The sequence below is a fragment of the Tachypleus tridentatus genome, chromosome 8 (assembly GCF_004210375.1).
Source record: "Tachypleus tridentatus isolate NWPU-2018 chromosome 8, ASM421037v1, whole genome shotgun sequence".
Classification (NCBI taxonomy): Eukaryota; Metazoa; Arthropoda; class Merostomata; order Xiphosura; family Limulidae; genus Tachypleus; species Tachypleus tridentatus.
Window position 1 is genome coordinate 10,350,863 of NC_134832.1, and position 22,259 is coordinate 10,373,121.

Below are 22,259 nucleotides of genomic sequence, written 5' to 3' on the forward strand. Positions count from 1 at the left end.
TTCAGACTGGTTCCACATAGATGTAGTCCGATCCATAAAAATAATCCCTAATAAAGTTTTATGTTTGATTCTGTAGGTTGTGTAATTGGGCCAAGAATAGGTTAGTGATTAGTATGAAGTCTGTGAATATGTGAGTATATCGTGTAAGTTCTATTGTTGTAAGATTGCTCTTTGTATTTTGTGGCCACTAGTGTAATATGAGTGTGATCATGTCCCACTATTTAGTTAGAAAAACATAAAAGTTGGTGGTGGATGCTGTTGTTAACTAGCTGCTTTCCTCTAGTTTTCTAAGTTCACATTTAAACTTGGGATGGTAAGAATCAATAGCGCTTGTTCATAACCACAAAAAAAACAAAAACTGACAGGCCCTTGATTTGACAGACTTCATTTCCAGTAGGTTAAATATTGGTGAATTAATAAGTATGATATATTTTTATATTTACGTGTCTAGAATGGATATTTGTTGCTTTATATCATTATTTTCATCAGTGTAACTAAGTAATGTATAAACAACAATACTGTTATGAAGGTTAATTACATATTCACCAGAAATTGATAAGGTTAATTTGGAATACAAATGACAGTAAATCAGTGAAACATTTCAATCAATTTGGGGTAATTGAAAATTATAAAGTGGAAATAAATTAACAAAACATTTGAATTATTCTACAAATGATTGAGCTATGGTATGTTGACGGAAGAGAGTGTTATGTGGATTGGGTAACATTTACTTTAGATCTATGCCTGGTTTTAATATTGTTGATTTATGTTAGACGTAAAGTATTGATAGCTGAAATTTTGTACAAGCTTGGGATACTTACTTTTAATAAAAAATAATTGTTTTTTCATTGGCTTCATTTATTTCACAGGAAAAAGGAGAAAATTCCAGAATAAAAGCAGAGGAGAATCTACGATCATCCCTGACACCATATTACATTGGCTTATTTGGTCATATAGGAAGATTGGAGGGTGGAGTAAAGTTCTTAGTTGATTTGAGGAAAGATGTGCTTGTTAGTCATCGAAGAATTTAGATTTTTTTTTATTAGAAAGAATATATTATTTTAAATAAATATTTCTAGAAAAGAATAATTTGAAGGTTTAGAAGTTTAAATTCAGGTTTATTTTAGGGAAAATAATTATTTTATTACTTATAAATGTGTGTGTTCATTAGAAATATCAGTTGAAATTCCTTTACAATTTTGTTAGATATATGGATGTAAAGGGATGCATTTCATTTATTTATAATGCTCTAGTCAGTGAAGAAATAAGATCCATGGTCCAAATGATTTAAGAACACCTTCTTCAGGGTTCCCACACCAATTTTGTCCCTCTGATTTGGAATTTGTAAAATCTGTCAAATTAGCAGTTCAATGGAAGCATGTTTACTAAATTTTCTATCATTTCTTGATTTTCTGTCATTTCCATGGTCTTGTTAAATATGTTGCATAGTATATCACTTCATATTGGCTGTCAAAAAGGAAAGTAGCAAAATAAAACAGTCTTATAAACATCAGATTCTGAAAATTTTGCCTTTCTCTTCTGAACATCACAATGAAATAGCTTGAGCAGATGTACATTACTCATAAATTAGGGCAGCATTGTTTCATGCCAACTTCTGTAGTGAATATGAAGAAAACCATTTAGAACATTGATTTATTGCAAGTGCATTGCTTTTACATTTTTCCCACTATTATTCCTGATAAATCTTAGATACAGATACTTGCTACAAAAAATAAATCTGTATTACAAGTTATCAATTTAAACTTAACCACAGGTTTATATAAACACGCTGTCAAATTTACCACGGATCCTGTTAAGGACTAAAGACTGTTGAGTTCTAAATTCTGGAGAAAGAAAATTTTGATCTGGAATTTTATATCTTTCAGTGGATAAGAGCCATACTAATTTTACCAAGAATGCTAAATTTTTTGTTAATACCTATAATAATCTGATAAATGAATTATGTAAATAATGTAAACTTGTAAATATATACAAGTTTAGATTGCATTCTGAACATAGTGATGCACAAGCTTTCATTCTAAGATGCATTAAATTATTTGTATGTTTAAAAATTAAATCCTATTCTTTCAACTTTAAAATGTTTTTGTCTGAAACTTTACTTTAGTTACATCAGTTTTCCTATTTATTATGTAGTTTGTTTTAGTTTTTTATTTATAATAAAATTGTCTTTTGAAATTTTCAAGGTTAATAGCAGTTAGATAACTGTACATATTACAGTAATACTTTATTTCTGATTCAGTGCTGCTCTCTTGAATTTTGTGTGTCTCATCCCTCTTTCTATAACAGTGTGCAGGATCTTCATATCCAAGTAGTGATTGTTAATGATTGAGGTGATTTTGATATCCTTTTTTTTTCAATGCTTGTATCTTTGCTGTTGAGTCTGCTAGGCTTACCTTGGCCTTTATGAATATGTTTTCTCAGGTTTGTCACATTTTTTATATCCCTAGTTTTCTGTAGTCCTGTCCCTTAAAGGTTACATGCCATCTCATTGTTTAATTACCTTCTTCCAAATTTAGAGTACATGCTGTGCATTTCATTTCTCATTTGAGAGGTGACACCAGGATGTCCTTTTGTACAGGGCTTCTGATCATTATGCTTTGGCTAACTTATCTAGCCTTTGATCCCTTCTTAATTTCCAGCAGTGGAATAATTTCTATCTTTGTGGTGGGTGGATCATTTGAATCCTGTACATTTATACTGTCCCAATTTTCATGCCTGCTTCTTCATTTTACATCTCTTCTTTACTCACATTTTTGTGATCTGAAAATGGCCATTTTTCTCTGTAGGTTTCTTTTTGGAGATATTGTAGAATCTTTGGAGTCATATATAAAAATTTATAAGGTAACACTCAGATCTTTCTTCCTTGGTTGTTTGTTTGTATCAGCCTGCTCCTGATTACTTTATACCTGCTAACAATTCTTCACACATCCAGCCTTTGCCTTTTCCTTACTCCTGTGACTATCCTGTAGCATTTGGCTCAGTAAGGGCACATTTGTCTGATTTGATCATCAGTGGCAAAAATCCACTCCCAACTCAAGGGTGATCAGGGGTTTGTTGAATAGGCTTAGTTTACTCTCCCTTCCTCCTTTTTCTGTGATTCCAATATCCTTTGTATTATCTTGATATCTCACTGCCAAGCAGCATTTGTCCAAGACTTTTCAGATTTTTCTTTCACAGCATGCTGTTGAGTCTGTCGTCAAGCCTTTATCAAATGTTTTTTTCATTCCTAAGAAGCCAAGAAACTAGTGTTCTCTGATTGCTTTGTCCTATCTCATACAATTTTTGGATTTTCCCTGCTTTATCATGGAATCTTTTTCTCCCCCTTCAGTGAGCTTTTTTTTCAGGTCTGTGAATGATAAAGAGGAACATCTTGGATGCTTACCTCCATATTCCCTTTTCTCATCATTTCTAATGTTGTCTTTTGTTTGTCCACAATGGGGTTTTATTTCAGTTTTGTGTTTTATATTTTGAGCTTGCTTCAGCACCATATATGTTTCATGAAGTGCTCAAGCATTAGCCAGACTTTATGCGTACTTCTGTTACCTTCTTCTGAACTGGTGTTTTCTCAGCACACTCACCTGCTGCTGACAGAAGCAGCTCATGTTAGTTGGATTCTAAAGATGGAGAAGTCGTTCCTGATTTCTACTCAATATCTTATCCAAATGGGTATTTTTTTCAAAATATATGTCATTTGGGCTCAATATTCTCTACTTCATTTGTGTTTGATGGAGCTTTCGGTCCTCCATGCCCTTTTTTCTTCCTCTATTACTGTATGCAAAGTTCTTTCACTTTAGGTTGTGTGCATTCTCTTCTGTGGACATTATTTGTTCAATGGAATCTTGCTTGGGATTTCTTGGACTCCCCAGTTATTCTTCCTCCTTTTATTGGCAGTTTCCCTTGATTGTTAAAGAGAGACAATCCTGTGATGGGGATATTGCTGCCCCATTCTCGTCTGTATCTGCATCTGTTCATTTAAGCTTCTTTCTAGGGTTGTGGGGTATGGATCAGTCAGCATGAGGCTGTCAGACATTGTCTCAGTCAGAAATATCATACTTTATTAGCATCTTGGAGCTTCTTGCTTTGAGTCATTTACTTCTTATTGTACAGAACAGACTTGTCATAATTAATCAAAAATAATTCCACTGTTGGCTCTTATTTCAATTGCCAAAGAGATATCCATTCTTATTTCACTTGTGATTGGATATTAGAACTATTTTATTAGGCCCACACACTGCACATATGTCCCATAGCTTGTCTTGTTCTGGGTGCTTCCAACATTGTGGAGGATCCTCTTTCCACCATGGAGTAGTATTTTGACCATCAGTTACTCCTGTGGCTTTGCAGTCACTGGCATGCTGTTCTTCTGAATGTTTTTGCCACTTCCCTCAACACCAAGCTACATCTCATTTAGTCTTCATTTCTTTGTTCACAGGCCCTGAAAGTGTAAGTTTTCAGTCAGTACTGGATCAACTGGTAACTTTATGCCTACCTTCCTATCCAGCCCATTTCCAGGTTGAGTTTGGCCATCCATTCCACTCTGTGTTAGGTCCTTCTGATTGTTTCTTATTGACTTTGGTTTTTTCTTCTCCTTCAGCTCCAAACCACTCATGTTATCTCTTCTGTTTCCTTTTAACCTGATCCAAATGACCTTTCTCCCTTGCAGTTTATCAACATCAATGAAACATCTTCTGAGGTTGATTGTTGAGATGTGAGGTTCCCCTTTTTGACCCATTGTTGTTCTCATCATGGATTTTTTTACCTGGCTATTTGGCCATGAGGTTTCTGTCTCTTTCATTGCTGACTATTACTGTGCAGCCTTGCTTGTTTTATATGGATTATATTCTGGTGTGTGCAGGAATATGACTTTTTTACAGTTCATCAGTTAGGCTACAACATGAAGAAGCAGATGGACTTTCATGCTGCATGATGATACCTTGTCCATTTCTAGGGTGTCGTAATTCTGTACACTATATGAGAGTTGAAACATTGACCAATGATGATGTTACTAAAATCCATTGTTAAAAGACCAGTGCACTGTAAGATAATAGTTTTCAGTTTCTTTAGTAGTCAATTTCATACGAGCAGGCTGTAATAGCAAGACCAACTATTTAGTTGTCTGTATGGGTACAGTTATAGTTTTTTATTTGTCAGTAGTAAAGGTTTTGTGAATTTTGTTCAGTCTTTTTATTATATACACATAAAGCAATGAAATTTTAATTATTGACTATAGAATACTTCTCCTATTTCTTGCATAAATCTTCTGTTCTTGAGGGCACGTCTTACACTTGTAAAGAAACCAGTTCTAATCCAAAATAACACACTGTGTCTGATAGTTTTTTTTCACCTTTAATGGATATTAGCTTCCAATTTACCTTTATGATAATTATATGTTTAGCTGTAATTGAAGAACATTCCATTTAGCTCTTTATCTCTGTGTGAAGTTTGCCTGCAGTGGATGTTTATCACAAAAGTATTAAATATTCCTGTAGCATTGTGTTTTTCTGTTTGATATGTTTCTGATTTATCTTTTTTACCTCTTCAGCATTTATGCAATTACAGTAGTAGTTGTCCTGATTTGTGATAAAGAAAAATTTTCAAAATGGTTTTTGATTTTCTTTGTCTTAAATTTAAGATTGCTGTCATATAAGCTGGCAATTTTGTAAGCTAATAGAGTATTTGTGAGAAATAGGTTAAAAGTTACAGTTTATTTTGTTTTTGTGAGTGGGCAAATATACAATTAATCTAGAAATTAGACCACTTTCACTTTTTAAAATTTTTACATAAACAGTGTACTTAATGATTTTTTTCCAGTATCTTCTCTCTGTGTCAGAGCCGAATAGTCCAATAGCTCCAAACATAAAAGCCTTAAATAAAACACTTAAGGATCTTCTGTCTCTTTGGTTCTCTGCTGGCTTCATGAGATTACAACGGATAACATGGGACTCATCATGTGATATGCTACAAAAGGTTTGTGAAATAGGTTTTTTTCAAATTGGCATTATGTGAGGTATTAATTATCATCTGATTATTATAAGAAGATCCTGAAACTTCATTCTTTTAGATCAGAACTATTAGATATGGAAATCATTAAGTTAATTGTTACCAAACTTTCATGACACTTCATTTTGTCTTCAACCTTTGATGATGTGTGACTTGTAACAGAAGGTTCATAAACATTCATTGTGTTAGTTGAGTAGCTGAGGACTTCAGACTTTTCACATGTTGTGTTATGAAACCTTCGTGATACTTTTGTGAAGTAAATATGACATGTAATGTACTTAGCAATATATCAGAAAGACTTATGAAATGTTGTCAGCAGTAAGTGTCATGAATCTATTTCAATAGTTATAAAATATGTACCCAAACCTTTATTTATAACAATCTCAAGTTTGATAGTCTTTGTACTTGTTGCCTTTCTTTCCATCAATAACATTTTTAAAACCTTACAGTAAAGTATAAAAAAAAACATTAAGACATTCAAAATAACCAATATGAATGCAAACACAACCTCTATAATGAAAAATTAAAAGTAATAAAATTATATGCCTTATACATTTTAACTAAGACTGTTGAATGAAAGTAATGTTAGAGGAAAAGCAGAGGATATCTTATTTGTGGAAAACACTAGTTGTTAATTTTAGTTGTTGTCATTGACTTTGTACACAAACTCTAATAATTGATAATAAATGTTATTGCATTAAATAATTTGAGTAGTAAACATTGTAACTTACTAATTTTTTTTAATTTTGCACACATCTACTTTAGGGCTGTGTAACTATCTGTCCCAAATTTTGAAGTGATAGATTAGGAAAAAGGTAACTACTAAACACTACCCTTAACCAAAAAATAATGGGATTGTTACATTATAATGCCCCCATAAGTGAGTATGTTTGGGAACAAGATTTAAACCTGCAATCATGAGATTACAAGTCAAGTGTCTTAATCATCAGTTCACCCCAAGCCTAACTTGTTTACAATGCTTGTATTTGAAAATGGAAGGTTTATAACTTCAAAGATGAAAACAACTATTTTAATAAAAACTATCAAACTTGAAAGTCAGTTACAAAGCTTATAAACTTTTTTTTTAACTGAACAAGTAGAAGCAAGGGAGCTATGTAATTTGTTATTGAAATGCATGCAAAATATCATTCCTAAAGTGAATTGTGAGTGGCATGGGACGAGTCATATGGTATACCACAAGCAGTTTATGAAAGTTTCTGTTTTTACAGCCAATAATATGGAGATGATGCAGCTTGGATTGCAAGATACCTTTAAAAATATTCTTTTAATTGAATATTATGTACCATAGCATTAATTTTATGACATGTTGCAGTAGGTTTGTGAGATATGACCCTCTTTACCAGGAATTTATGTGATATGAGTCTTGCCATGCAATACGTTTTGTATTTGAAACTTCTTTGTTTCAGCTGATTGGTTAATAACACAGAAGTGGTTATGCAGTTTTTTTTAAAAACAGTTTGCATCCCGTATGCCTTTCCTCACATGAAACATTTTTGAAATGTGCTGATACAGTCACCCTTTGGAAGTTTTCCTTATATAGAAACGACAGGTCATGTGATGGACAAGTGCATGGTGGGGTGGCATTTCTGGTTGATCAGTATGTGCCTACCCTGTTCTTATCACTTGATACACCCTTGGAGGTTGTACCATCACTGTTTGTTCTCTCTACCTTCCTCCTGAAGAGATTTTTAATCAGTCAGACCTTGATGCCTTCATTGAGCAGTTGCCATCCACCTTTTTACTACTGGGGGATTTTAATGGACATAATCCCCTTTGGGGTAGTACAAGTATTTATGGGAGGGATCGTGCTATAGAGCATAATACGATTTTGGACCACAACCTGTCTCTCCTCAGTATTGGTTCTTATACTTATTTTCATGCACCTAGTTAGTCTTTTATTGCAGTAGATCTTTCTACCTGCTACTTTTCACTTTTCACCTACTTTTCTTGGAGAGTCGTTGGTAAACTATGGGGCAGTGATCATTTTCCTGTGATTTTGAGAGAAACTGGCCATGGTCGATGCTATCTGACCTGTGTGCCTTGACGGAAGTTGCACCAGGCTAACTGGCCTTCTTTCACCACTCTTGCAGAACTTGATCCTGCCGTTGTGTGTAAGCCATCGATGTATGACTGTGTGGCAACAGTGACTGACTGTATTGTCCAGGCAGCTACTCAGTATATTCCTAAAACCTCGACACGTTTTCCATGATATCCTCATCTGTGGTGGAATCCTGTCTGCTACATGACAAGAAAAGCTCAAAAACGGGCTTGGGATACCTTTTATAGATATCCCACACTTTTAAGCTGCATTGCATTTCAGCATGCCTTTGCACATGCTTGGTAGTTCAGACATCAAAGCCAGAAGGAATTTTGGATTAAATATACCTCTAGCATTTCTTGTACCACTAGTTCCAAAGCCACATAAAACAAAATTCAAAAAAATTAGTGGCCCGTGTCTTTCTAATACCCTTTCAATCTTGTTCTCTGAAGTTTCTGATACCTAGAGCATCTCCAGTACTCTGGCAAAAGCTTTTTTCATGCATCTAGCGCTTCTGCTTCATCGCCCATCTCCTTAGCCATCAAAACACAGGCAGGATGGTTGCCTCTTTCCTTTCAGGCTGATCATCTCTCTGAATATAATCACCCCCTTTCACTGCTGGAACTTAAACTTGCCCTTCATCGGTCTGACAGTACATCAGGCAGACCTGTTGATATTCATTGTAAGATGGAGTGCCATCTCTCTCCTTCTATTCTTCTGATTGTTTTTAACCAGATCTAGCAGGAGAATATTTTTCCCAATGCTTGGCACCATGGTATTGTACTCTTTTTTCCTAAACCTGGAAAGGATCCCAATATTCCTTTGGACTACCATCCAATTGCTTTGAGGAGCTGTCTTTGTAAGATGTTAGAGAGGATGGTTAATGCTCATCTTGTTTGGTTCCTGGAATAAAACAACCTCCTCTCACCCACTAAGTGTGGGTTCTGAAGACAGCACTCCACTGTGGATGACTTGTAACATCAATCAGGGAAACCTTTCTCAAATGACATCTTGTTTCTGTATTTTTTACCTTGAGAAAGCTAATGATGAAACATGGAAGTATGGCATCTTGCGAGACCTCCACTTATATGGGTTGCATGGCAATTTACCAATTTTTATTTTAAAATTTTTAATGAATCAGAGATTCCAGGTTTGTGTGCATTCAACACTTTCCCATTCTTTCCCACAGGAACTTGAAGTTTATCAGTGCTGTATCTTGAGTATCACACTTTTCATAATAAAGATTTAAAGCATCAGTGGACAACTACCCCCTATAGTTGCAAATGGTCTCTTTGTCAACTACTTTCACATCTCGTGTCAGTTGTCAAACATGAGGTTTATTGAGGGCAGCTACAGATTGTCCTCAATCATTTACTGAAGTGAACCACAGCAAATGGTTTTAACTTCTCTCTCTCTAAAACCGTTTGCATGCACTTTAACCTTCAGCGGGGATTATTCACTCTGATCCTGAACTTCATATTAGTGAAGCTGTGCTTCCCGTGGTTCCTGAGGCAAAATTCTTAGAGCTTATATTTTACTATAAAGTGACCTTTATTCTACACATCAAGCATCTGCATGCAACACCCTCCTTGTCTTCTCTTCCACTTCTTTGGGGGGACCAGGTCAGTGTTCGATGCTAAAAATCTATCATGCCCTTATTCGATTAAATCTAAACTATGGGTCTCTGGTCTATGGCTCTGCCAGGACTTCAGCCTTGAAAATGTTGGACCCTGTTCACCACCTAAGGCTTCAGCTTCTTCAATCCAGTTTTGTATGAAGAATACCATAAACCCCATCTGCACCTTCATCATTTGCAACTGTCTTTAATGTATGCTTCAAAACTTCAATCTTTATCACAGCATTCCATGGAGTTGTGTTTTCCTTCCTCAGTGGGCCACACTTTTTCATAATAGATGGTCTGTCACTGTTCCTTTTAGCCTTCATCTCCAGGTGCAGTTGGATGAATTGGGTCTGCCTTTGGATGGCTAATTACTATCCCCAAGTGTGACCTTTCTTTGAGTCATCTGAAGAAGACAGATACTCCTTATGGGAAGTATCGCCTTCTATTTGCCAAACATCTTTCATAATCATCCTTCCATTCCCATTTATACAGATGGTTTGAAATCAGATGACTCTGTGGGCTCTGCCATTGTTTGCTGTGACTTAGTTGTTGCACACAGAATCCCCTCTACAGTTTTTGTGTTCCCTGCCAAATTTTTTGCCACTTCTCTTGCCTTGGATCACATAGAAACTATGTAGTACATGAACCGTACTGTTTATGCCGATTCACTTAGCTCTCTGTTAGCCTTGGAATTGCTTCATGTCAGTTCTCACCTTATTCTAGCTGATATTCAAAACTGAATGGCCCATTTTTCTTTAACATCTATTTCTATCCAGTTCTTCTGGATACCAGGCCCTGTCAGTATTTGTGGGAATGAGCTTACTGACACCTCAGCTAAGTCTGTCTGCTCTGGCACAATCACTGCTGTGCTTGTTCCATACATGGACTGTGGTCCTGTATTCAAGGCTTGGCTCCGTGCTAATTGGCAGTCGACTTAGAGTGAGGGCTGTGAAAACAAAATTTTCTAAATAAAACCCTTTATTGAACTGTGGGCATCTTGTTTCCATAAGAATTGGAAAGAGGAAGTTGTCATAACTAGACTATGCATTGGTCACAGTTTTTTTAACTCGTTATTTTCTTTTACCTGGGACTGGTCTGGGCCATGCTTTTTCAGAACAGATGATCTGCCATTGCTCCTTTTGGGCTTTGTATCCAGTTGTATGAATTGGGTCTGTCATTGGTTTACATTACTAGATCCACTGGTCAACCCATCCCACCATGGCTTATTACAGTCCCCAAATGTGACCTTTCTTTCAGTCATTTGAGAAAAGCAGATACTCCTGATTGGAAGTACTGTCTGTTATTTGCTGAACATCTTTCGCACCATTCTTCCATTCCTATTTATATGGATGATTCGAAAGCAGGTGAGCCTGTGGCCTCTGTTATGGTTTGTTATGGTTCGGTGGTTTCTCGCAGAATCCCCTCTGCAGTTTTTGTGTTCACTGCTGAACTCTATGCCATTTTGTTTGCCCTGGACCACTTAGAAGTTAAGCAGTACTCAAATAACACTATTTATACTGACTTGCTTAGTTCTCTACTGGCTCTGGAATTGCTTCACTTCAGTTCTTATCCTGTTCTCGTCGATATTCGAAACCAACTGGTGCATTTTTTTTTAACATCTACTTCTATTCAGATTTTGTAAAATTTGTAATAAATTACAATATTTTACTATTCGTGTTAAATTATTGATGCAAAAATTAATATTTAATGGATTTAGTAGAGAAACAAAATAAAATTATTAAAATATTATTTGATAAATATAAGAATATATTAAATAAATTTGAAGAAGTAAAAATTAAGGAAAATTTACTGGAAGTTTCTTATAAGTATTAGTGGTGGTAGTTGCAGGCAATGAAGGGTGATATAGCTGTGGGATGTTGAAGGCTTGAGCACCCAAATCTCACTCTCCTAATTTTATTAGTATTATTATTTATTATGAATTTCTTCATATGAGACTAGCAAATAGAGGTTAAAACCGATAGACAGTATATCCCCACCTCATTGTGGGTCATGCTTCCACAGTCGCCTGCAAAACCTAGGGTGCATTTTATATCTACGTTATAGCCAGTGACCTTTGCGGATACTTTTAATTTATGCAGAATTTTTTATTTTTGTTTAGGCTTGTCTTTATTTATTAGAAAATATCTGTGTATATATATTTTTTCTATTATAACTGTATCATATGTAAAGGACTGTCACTCATGGACTTCATGAGTAAAGCAGATAGAAATTTTTGCCATTTAATACTTACTTGTGATTCCTGCAATCAAGGTGCTTCTGCTTTTCAAAATAGGAATATGCAGATGACCATTGCATTATATCCAGGTATGATTCTTCTGGAACCCCCCAATGCATATTACTCCTCTTTCTTCTGTTGGAGCATAGGGAACCTTGCCACTTCTAGTTGGAAGTTGAATTGTTGGAGTAGTGAACCATGGAGATTTCATCCAATTGGTTGGATGGCACTTCTCCTTCATATGTTTTGTCTGAATTGGCAACACTTGTTGATCATGAAATAAAATTATATGCAAGGAACTTTCACTGGATGTCTTCTGCCCTAATGGACTGCACTTGACACAGTTTGATGTATACCGAGGTGTTCCTCTGGAAATTTTGCACCGGCTGACCACAATTGGCTATCGTAATATATATATAAAGCACTTCTCCTGGATGTTTTTTGCCTGTGTGGACTGCACTTGATGATATTACAAACTTATGCAAGGTGTTCTTTTGCCCGATGGACCACACTTAGCCTAATCTGTCATATCCCAAGGCACTTCCCCTGGATGTTTTTTACATGGATGGATCATATTTGCTTATTCATAAATGACCTTCACGCATTATTGTATTTGATTACAGGCTCCTTGAAATCCAACTATCATTGTATCATGTATTCATGCATATTGCGTATGTAGACATCTTATGTACTGTCTGTTGTCCATGGGTAGACTTATTCCATGACATGGTGCTTCTCTGTTAAATCTGCTCTGTATGTCTTCCATTGTTCATTACTGAACAAAGAGCACATATGTTTTAGAAGTAGGCTATGCCCCACAGGTGTTGCCTCTTTTTATAATAGTACCACAACTGTTCTTTTTAGTAGTTATTCTTTGCTTATTTGATTACTTTTGCATTTCACCTTTGGGTGAATGGAAGTAGTACCATTTCAGAAGTTATCCTTTTTAAAACTGAAAATATATTTCCAATAGGTAATTTCCTCCTCCCACCCACTTCACACCCTTACTCCCCATTGATATATCAGTGTCTCTCATTTGTACCTGCCATTCTCAAAATTGAGGATTATATTTGCACTAGGATAGATGGTACAGCATATTTTTTCAATGTAGGAATTGGAGTTTGAGAAAAGGCATATTATATTTATATTCTGTTACAATTATTTTTAATTCTTGCTTTGTCTAGGATTCCTTATATTCTGTGTTACATTATTACTAATACCATTAGATATCAGAATATGAAGCTGTCCATCCTGTTCGTAGTTGGGAAGATCTGAAAGTTCGAGTTGGCCCATACCGGCGTTGTTATGTCTTCACTCATAGTAGCATGCCTAAGGAGCCAATTGTTGTTCTTCATACAGCTTTAACTACTGAAATATCAAGTTCTATACAGGTTTGTAAGATTGGCAAGGTTTTCACTAAACACTTACTTTGGATGTACTATTGTCAAAATTGAATTAGTTAAATCAGGCTGTGGTTTGTTTTAAAGTTAAATATTTAAACCCTAAAAATAATATTATGGTTAGCATTTATCATTTCTTAGTTAAAAATTCTGACCATTATATTTGAGCAATACATTATAATGTCAAAACTATAAATATTTACATGAACAATACTGTTAAACTTTTTTATTAAATATAATTCTCTTTTGGTCTTACATATTAACACAGAAGTTTAGTGGCAAAGTTACTTGTAGTTTAAATTTTATTTTTTACACTTGAACTGTGCTGTATATAGTACAAGTTAATAATACATATATTTTTAATTCTGTTGAGTAAAATGGGCTTTGATATCCTATTTTTAATGTTTATCTCTTGAGTATTGCTATGTTTGTTAAGTATTTTTGCAATCTGCTTCACAGTCTATCGTTAGTCATGCACATCTTGAATTGGAGGAAAAATGGTTTCAGTCTTTGAGCAAGGATGTTGTAGAAGATTCTAAAAATATCCATGCTGCTGTATTTTATTCTATATCTTCAACTCAGAAAGGTTAGTTATAATGTATTTTATTGTGTATCTGAAAATATTAAAATATTTCTCACACACTTACACTAGACATAAAGTTTATCAATAAATAATCAGTAATGATGAGAAAACCCACTTGCAAAGAAAAATATATATGTAAAAATGGCTGGTACAGGTAGAGAAAACTTTATGTAGAGGAGCGAGCAATGTTTCAACCTTCTTTGTGAACCTGACGTTGATTGAAGAAAGTTGAAACATTGTTTGCTACTCTACATAGAGTTTTCTCTTCCCATATCAGCCATTTTTACATATATATTTATCAGTAAATGCTCTAAATCTGTTGCTATCAACTTTTACCAAAATAAGTTATTTGGTTTTTGCCCCATTATTTAGACATTTTCATTCCTGCTTTCATTTCTACTCCACAAATTCCAATTTTAGGGCATGGCATACAGCCAAGTTTCTTATTTCTAATATTCAACCAATCATACTTCCTGCAAAAATTATGTTTTTTATCAGCAGTCTAGCAACTAGACCAGTCATTGTCAGATTGCTCATGGAATAGGAATAGAAATTGTCCCTGATGTTGTTAATTCCTGTTCTTGGACCATTTTCTCACTTATTCTATCTTTCTTGTTTATTGAAGGCAAAAAGAAACTTGTAATCCATTTCATTTTTACATTGGAGTATATTCTCAAAATGCAGTAAAAACAATATATACTTCCAGTCACAATAAAATCAAAGCACAGTAAAAGAGAAATGCACACTTGCTTAAACTGACATCTCCTCCTGGACTGAGCATGTCAGACTAAAACGATTTATACCCACAACTTACACACAAGCATACATTAATCTTGGTTGAAAAGGTGCTATGCAATTAAAAATGTCAATCATCTTTGGCCAGTTTGTGACTTATTTTATTAGAATAACCCAGAACATACCAGTCAACTTGCTTTGTGATTACCTGTTTCCCAGTCCAAAGCAGTCTCTTTCAATTCAGTATTGGATATACTCAGGCTGGCTCTGACCTGCTGGTGCTGCCCTGTTGAAACCTATCAATGAAAGTGAGGACACTACAGTACATCAACTGATAATGGCCATGTCTTGTATGTGTTAAAACTAGGTGACCATTGATGTTCCTTATTGATGATATACTAATCCTACATGATGTTTCACTGATCATCACACAATCACAAATACGTGATCAAACAAAGAGTATGTTTTACACTCCTTTAGACTTTGTCAGTCATAACACATCTAGTTTGATGTCTCTTTGGTCTTCTTGTGAACCAAAGATTTGTACAAAGGGGAAATTTTGCATATTCATTTACATTACTTTTTCTAATTTTGTCACTTTTCACTCCATTTTGCAATATGAAAAATAGTGCCGGTGCACCATGCCAGTGTGTACCATCTCAAAAAATGACCTGCTGAGAATAGAAATTTTTCTTTAAATTAACAATATTTTTTGTATGAAATCAATTAGATGACACGTAGTTTGAAAGAAACATAATGCATTATATGCCATTACATTATTCTGCTCATTTATTATCCAAAAGTTACTGTAAAAATGTTTGCTACTATACATACAAACTCCAAAAAGAAGCATCAGTTGGCTTTAGAATAAAAAAATATGTAGTAATATATGTAAAGGCTTTTGCATGAACAAACTTAACATTTTCCATGTCATTTAAAATATCAATTTGTAAATTAGTAGTCAGTGATGTTTCATGATGGAAGCTGTTTTATTTAAATATTGCCTCAATACTTTATAAAATGAACAGTTTCTGATTAACTTGGTTACTCATTGTAATTATAAGTGCCAGCATATGGTATCTTCTAAACATTTCATGCTATGACCAGTTTGTGTGTTTACTAGTGTGCAATCTTGAATGAAATTTGTGGCAAAAGTTCAGTGTTCACTAATCATCCTAGAAGTTAATATTATGAATATTTAATATTCTACAACTGTCTAGAATGCACAAGAGAACATGTAGACCCCTCTGGCTTTTTCTTTCTTCCCAGCACTTATTTTGGTGTGAGATTAATTGTTTCTGAAGAAAAATTAATCACCAAGGGTGTTTGAAGACTGTACAATCCTCACCCTGCATGAGGTAAAATGTTTAAATATATATGTTTAATGGCTAACATTTATTTAGGGTTGAATGGGCTGATGTTGTCTATATGAAAAATGATGAATACAAGGTTGGTAGGCAAAGTGAAGGTGAAAACAAGGATATAGCAGGAGTTGGTTGTCAGAAAAACAATTAAGCCAAGGCAAAGCACTGAAACAAAGGGGTTTAGCCAAGATTGAGCAATGATTGATGAATTAAGGTGCCTTGGTTGGGACCTATAGTTCCAGTGCCTAAGAGTTTAGGTGTGTAGGGGGAAACAGGAGTGCCCTCAGAAAACACTTTCACTAACTTGGAGCGAATGAAGCTTGGCTAGGGCTTAAGTGTAGAAGTAGTGTTATGCAGAGAACCTGCAACAAGACTATAAACCAAATTATATCTGTTCGTAAAATATTATAGATTCAGTATGAAATTCGAGAAGGTGCATTAGTACTATTTTGAATAATGTTGAGTGGGGATGGATATTTACACCTGGATTTAGGAGTTGAAGTTATAAGTTAGAGAGTTATGGCAGTCAGGTTTTCTGTTTTATTTTAAGGCAAATTGTGCTTTCTTGCATTGTTTGTGTTGTGGGATGTTTTTGTGCATAACTTATTAGTATGTAGTGTGGTAGGTGGTGAGCAAGATGTATCACATGATTTTGTAGTTTTTGTACCATAAGAAATTGGTTTTGGTTCATGTTACACATTACCATTGTGCCATAATCTATAAACCCTTTCACTATGAGCTCAGTATAATATACACAAGTTTGTCTATGCATTCAGACATGTTTAACATTTGCTTTATAACCTTTGATATAGCATATGTATCTTCACAAAATTTGGAAGACTTATAGTAAAGATTGCATGTATTTTGTATATAAAAACTCAGATTTTTTAATGAAATATTTTTATTAAAGATTTGTTTGTAAAAATAGAGTCTGTTTCATTACTAGTCTGAATGCAAAGTGATTTCATGTTATGTTAAAAAAACTATTCTTTGTTCCAAAAATCTCAGAGATTATATGTGTAATTTCTAAAATCTTCTAAATGCATTTCAGATGTTTGTTTTTTCTTTAACTATGTGAGATCTGTTACTTCATCAACATCATTAGTCTTCTCTGTCTTGGCTATGTTTTAGTGGACTAGTATTTTGTAATATAGTCACATTGTAATTATTATACATTACAAATATGTATACAGATTATTACTATTTAAAAATAACTTATCGAAGTTATTTTTCTTAAAATATAGAACAATAAATCAAGTAAATCAAAAATTATCTCTTCTCATTATGACCTTTGTACTTGGTTGCTAAGCCTTTTAAAATTTTGCACATGGAAAATATCAAACAAAATGTTTTTTAGGTTTATATATATATATAATTGAATAACCAAAAAAACATAAATAACTATATAAATACCACAGAATTCCACTATAATTTATTAAGCTAAGTAACTAGGATGTACTTAGATTAAAAAATAAATAAAACTTCAAGCACACTAAAGACAGAACCTACCTTATTGAAATCTTGGATCAAAATAGCCTTTTCACAGATTAAAATGGCTGAGAAAACCTCTCTGGGGACATTCTAAGCTATTAATTGGTTATTCACATGTCATTCATAGAAGTAAGTGTATATAAAGGAATGTTTTTAAAAATGTAAAGAGGTAAATGGGGCTCCTGTGGGGTTTAAATAATGCTGCATTTGACATACCACATGAATTACAAAAATCTATATTTAGATGTGTTATTTTAATATTTACTTTTAAATTAAGAAATTAGCTCATGTATAATATTAAAGTTTGGAGTATAATTTACAGCTTGATTCCAAACTTTCTGACATAAATTCATAAAATAGTAGTTCAGTAAAATTTTAAATGCAAGTCAACAAATGCAATGACATGGCCTTTAACTAGTGTCTCGTAGGGAAAGAGTTAATGTTCTGATGAATGTTCTATATATGTACATTGTAACTTGTTATCTGCAGCTGTGAGTGTGATGGGTTATTTTGTGGAGGTGTGCTATTCTGGTTTGGACTTTTTATTTCATTGAAATGGGTGTGCCAGGTAAGGTTAGCATTGATGGTTATGCTTAAAGATCTAGCCGTTTTTGAGCGTGTGATGAGGGTATTGTATAGGTTAAGTTTGGCTAGTTTAACGAGTTTTAATCGTTAACCTAGAAAAGAGTCTTCTCAATGTCAATTACTGCTCACCATTTATTGCATCATTGTATGATTCTGTCGAGGGCTCAATTGTGCTATACTGTCAGCATTGTAAGGTGTGCCTGGTTGAGACATGGTTGGTTGCTGTAAGTTGTTAACAAAGAGTTTATCCAGTAGTTGGCTGAAAACAAACCCCTGTGGTACACCTGCATTAAACATGAAGGGTTGGAAAAGTGTTAATTCTAGGTTTTATGGATCTATTATCTAAAAAGTTTAATATCAAATTAATAAATGTGATAGGTATTTTTTATTTCATGAGTTTCTGTTTAAGTCTGTTATGCCACACCATTTTGAATGCTTTTTGTACATCTAGGAAAGTGGCAGTTAAACTTATGGTTTGTTAAATCTCATGTATGTAGTTTCTGTTAATCTCGTGAGGTGGTCTGTTTGTCTGATTTAGTGTCCAGTGTTCCATATGTGTCATAGTGTGTTATCATTTTCTAGCTTCCATAGTAATCTTATCATTATTATTTTTTTCAAAACGTTTTCCTGTACTGTTGATTAAGTTAATGGGCATAAAGTCACTTGGATGTTTAGAATTTGAACCGTTTTTGAGAATGAGTTTGATTTTCATTCATTCAGGAGATAACTAGAAAAAGTCAGTGAGGTGTATTAGGAGTTTGGAGATGGGGTTGTTTTTTAAGACAGTGTTGAGGATTTTATCTTTGCTTGGAGCTTTGTTTTTAAGTATTTTTTTAAGTACATTTTTATTTCAGAAGTAGTGATGAGTGTTGATTTGTCTTGTGGGTGATTGACAATGGACTAAGGTAAAGGAGGTGGAAAAGGATTTGGTGCTATCCAGTAATAAAGGATTTTATCATTTATTTGTGCCTGATGCTGAATCTACTGTTTTATGGGGAAACAAATATTTTTTCGAAGTAACATTCAAATATATCTTACTTTTGTTTGTTACCAGTGATGTTTTTGTATGAAATGTTGCTTTTGTCAGTGTCTTCTCAGCAGATATGTTTGAAGGTTTTTCTAGAAGGTGAAAGGGTCAGGTTTAAGGTTATCAAGTTTATTAAACAAGTTATTCCAGTTGTCTTTTTATTGGGCTCTAATTAAGCTTTCTATTTTGTTCTTGACAGAGTTTATTTGTGTCTGTAAAGTTGGGTTTTGAGTATTAATGTATTTTTGACTTAGCTTGCATTTTGACAGAATGGGGTTATGTATTTCAGGCATCATGGTCCATTTGTCAGGTGTGGCTTTAGCTGCTTCTGGGGTACTGTGAGGTCTATAGTTTTAGTTGTGGGATGCATGATATGGTATTATTGTTCAATATCATCCTTAGAGTTAGCAAGGGTTAAAGGTTTAGGTAGGTTTTCATCAAAGAGTTTGTTGAATGTTGTCTAGTCTACTTTTGCAAAGTTGAAAGTGTTTCTGAGGTGCAGATTTTGAGAGATGATATCGGAGTTAGTCTGGTTTGGATTTCTAATTTGGAATGAGAGGGAGTTATGGTCTAAAATGGTGGTTATGGTCATTCCAAACTGAAATTAGCCAGCCATACTCATCATCTCATACACATGATTGTTCAAGTGGGCTAGTTAATCAAATTGCAGAATTTCTTCTTCTGTCCTATCCAATATCTTGTCCATTTCAGTGTCTTTTCTTTGACACTCATGTCAGTCAGGACTAACCTTCTCCTCTACAAGTTTATTCCTTGGAATTATTACTTTGCCAGCCATGCCCTTTCAGGTCCCTTACTTCCTGCTCATTAGGTTTCATCATTTTTGAGGATGTGGTCTTTAATAATGTCACTGGCCCTACTTGATCATGCACATATCATCTCTTTAGTGACCTCTACACAGTGGAACCTCAGTGGAACTTTGAGTGGGATCTCTTGGCATTTCCTAGTACTCTTCCACATACCCTGTTGGATGATATGTTTGGGTGGTTGGATAAGGCCCATATGTCAATGGACGTCCTGCTTTCTTCTCCTTATCTGGATTTACATTTGTAAACAGACTTGTGTTTTTAGGGCTGGAGTGCATAGGTTAATCACCAAGAGGCTTCAGGTCATTGGTCTGTCGATGAGCAGCCTTTGTATATCAGTGTTCTCAAGCTGTTTGCAGTCTTAAGCTTTGAATCACTTCCTTCCTCTTGTCATTGTCTGTTGATGATTCATTCTAACAATTCCACAGTAATAGCACATATCAATCACTAAAGGGACACCTGGTCATGATCTCTGTTTTTGTACTGTGGATCTCTTATACTGGATTCTCACCCACTACATTCATCTCATTGCTAATCACATTCCAGGTGCATTCAATCTTTTAGTGGATTATCTTTCTTACTCTGACAAAATTTATTCTAAAGAGTGGTTTTCAGAACCCCTTGTATTCCATTAGCTTTGCAGTCTGTGGGGTTTTTTACTTGTAAATATCACTGGTCTCTTTTGTTTGCTGTTGACGTTTCGTGTACCCTTTATCATTATGCCTGTTTTCCTTTTTGTCATCAATACCACAGCTGCTAGGAGACTTTATCCTCCTTTTCTTACCTTCTAGTTTTCATTTGTACTTTTGTCTGGATTCTGATAGACTGCTTGTCCATTCTGGGCCTTGAGGTGTAGTATTTCATGTACAGCTACTCTCTGAGGTATGTATATTTGTATTTTTTGTTTCTTGACACTCCTCCTATCCCCAACAAATTGGGTCTGCCTTCTGATCTGCTTGGCCTACTCCTCTCTATCTGCATCCTCTCATACATTGTTCCACATGTTTTCCTATCAAGTTCATCATCTCAGATTTTCCTTCACTTCCCAACTTTATCATTCTTTGTAGGAGATTCTCCACACCCAGACGTAGTGATTTAACTTTTAAGTTTTTCTGCTTTTATTCTTTTTCAGAGGCTTTTCTTTAATTCCTCTTTTTTAATATGAATTCTATTTTGTAAAGAGCAGTGCCTGCCCAGGTATTGTTTCAAAACAAAATCTTCACTGTATGCCATGTTGACTGCACATGCTCAAGTATGGCTTTGTATGATCACCATAGAAATGGAGTGTTCCACAAGATCACTGAAAGATTATCTGCCAATCAATAGTTGCTTCATAAATATGTTTATTTCAGACTGTATCACCCATGAACTGCATGGGAAGGAGATAGCTGGAGTGAAGAACTTGGTATGATCTGCTTTTCAAAATAGGGTATCATGGTCACCCATTGCAATGTCTGTGGTGATGATGGTCCTCCAGACTCTCCAATACATTTTTACCTCCACCACGTTTTGAGTGGAATATGGGAGTATTTACCACTTTCCAGTTCCAAGCTGGTGGGGTGGTAAATCATGGGGGCTTCATTCTGAATGGTTTCTACTACACAGTTAGCTATAACCATTCAGTTAGTGGTGGTTTTCTGATGATGTTGATGCAAGTGGTCTTTACAGGATTAAATCTGACCCTTTGCTGGTGGATATGGCCTCCTGACTGCAATACATAGAGTTGATCTATCTCCTGATACTATTTACATTATGACAAAAGTTTATCTGTCTCCTTCCAAGTTTACATAGCCTCCATATACTATATACACTACTGTAGAGTCAATGCATCTGAGAACTAGTTAATCTGGCTTTCTAAAACTATATACACTACTGTGGTGTTCATCCATTGTCAGACTGGTTGATGTTCTCTCCTACTGTTCATTTCAAAATACATATGTTGATTCGTCATCTTAAGTACAAAATGGTCTCCTGTTATGCATTCCATATCAGCTGGAGTTGATCAGTTTTGGATGCACTGCACCCATTTTGATTAGCAGCCATCATCCTACTTTCTCAAGGACATCACTTCTAAAGCGATACATTCTTGCACAAGTTGCATCCATCCTCTCAATGCTAGATTGGTAGATCCAGATTGCTGTAGGATGTTGATCATTGTGTGTTATCCAGGAATTAGTATGGGTCTTACTCCCCAATCCTAGGGTTGGAGGTGAAGGTGGTATGATACTCATCCTACCCTTGTGTGTATGTCAGTACTTTGTAGAGGAGGTTTTGGATGTAGTTGACTTGCTGAGTATGGTCTCATGTGCCCTA

The 22,259-nt window shown here is 34.9% G+C and overlaps 1 protein-coding gene across 14 annotated transcripts in view; it reads left to right on the top strand.

Annotated features, from left to right (window-relative positions):
* Positions 1 to 22,259, top strand: part of LOC143258512 (malonyl-CoA decarboxylase, mitochondrial-like) — a 113,880-nt gene that overhangs the window by 37,155 nt on the left and 54,466 nt on the right. For all 14 annotated transcript variants that reach the window (XR_013032329.1, XM_076517593.1, XM_076517586.1 and 11 more), the window contains 4 exons: positions 870 to 1,010; positions 5,833 to 5,988; positions 13,164 to 13,328; positions 13,797 to 13,923. Coding sequence is in view for 13 of the 14 variants with exons in the window: in XM_076517593.1 (XP_076373708.1) it covers positions 870 to 1,010; positions 5,833 to 5,988; positions 13,164 to 13,328; positions 13,797 to 13,923 (589 nt within the window). In the remaining variant the exon portion in view is untranslated. The remainder of the gene's footprint in view (positions 1 to 869; positions 1,011 to 5,832; positions 5,989 to 13,163; positions 13,329 to 13,796; positions 13,924 to 22,259) is intronic.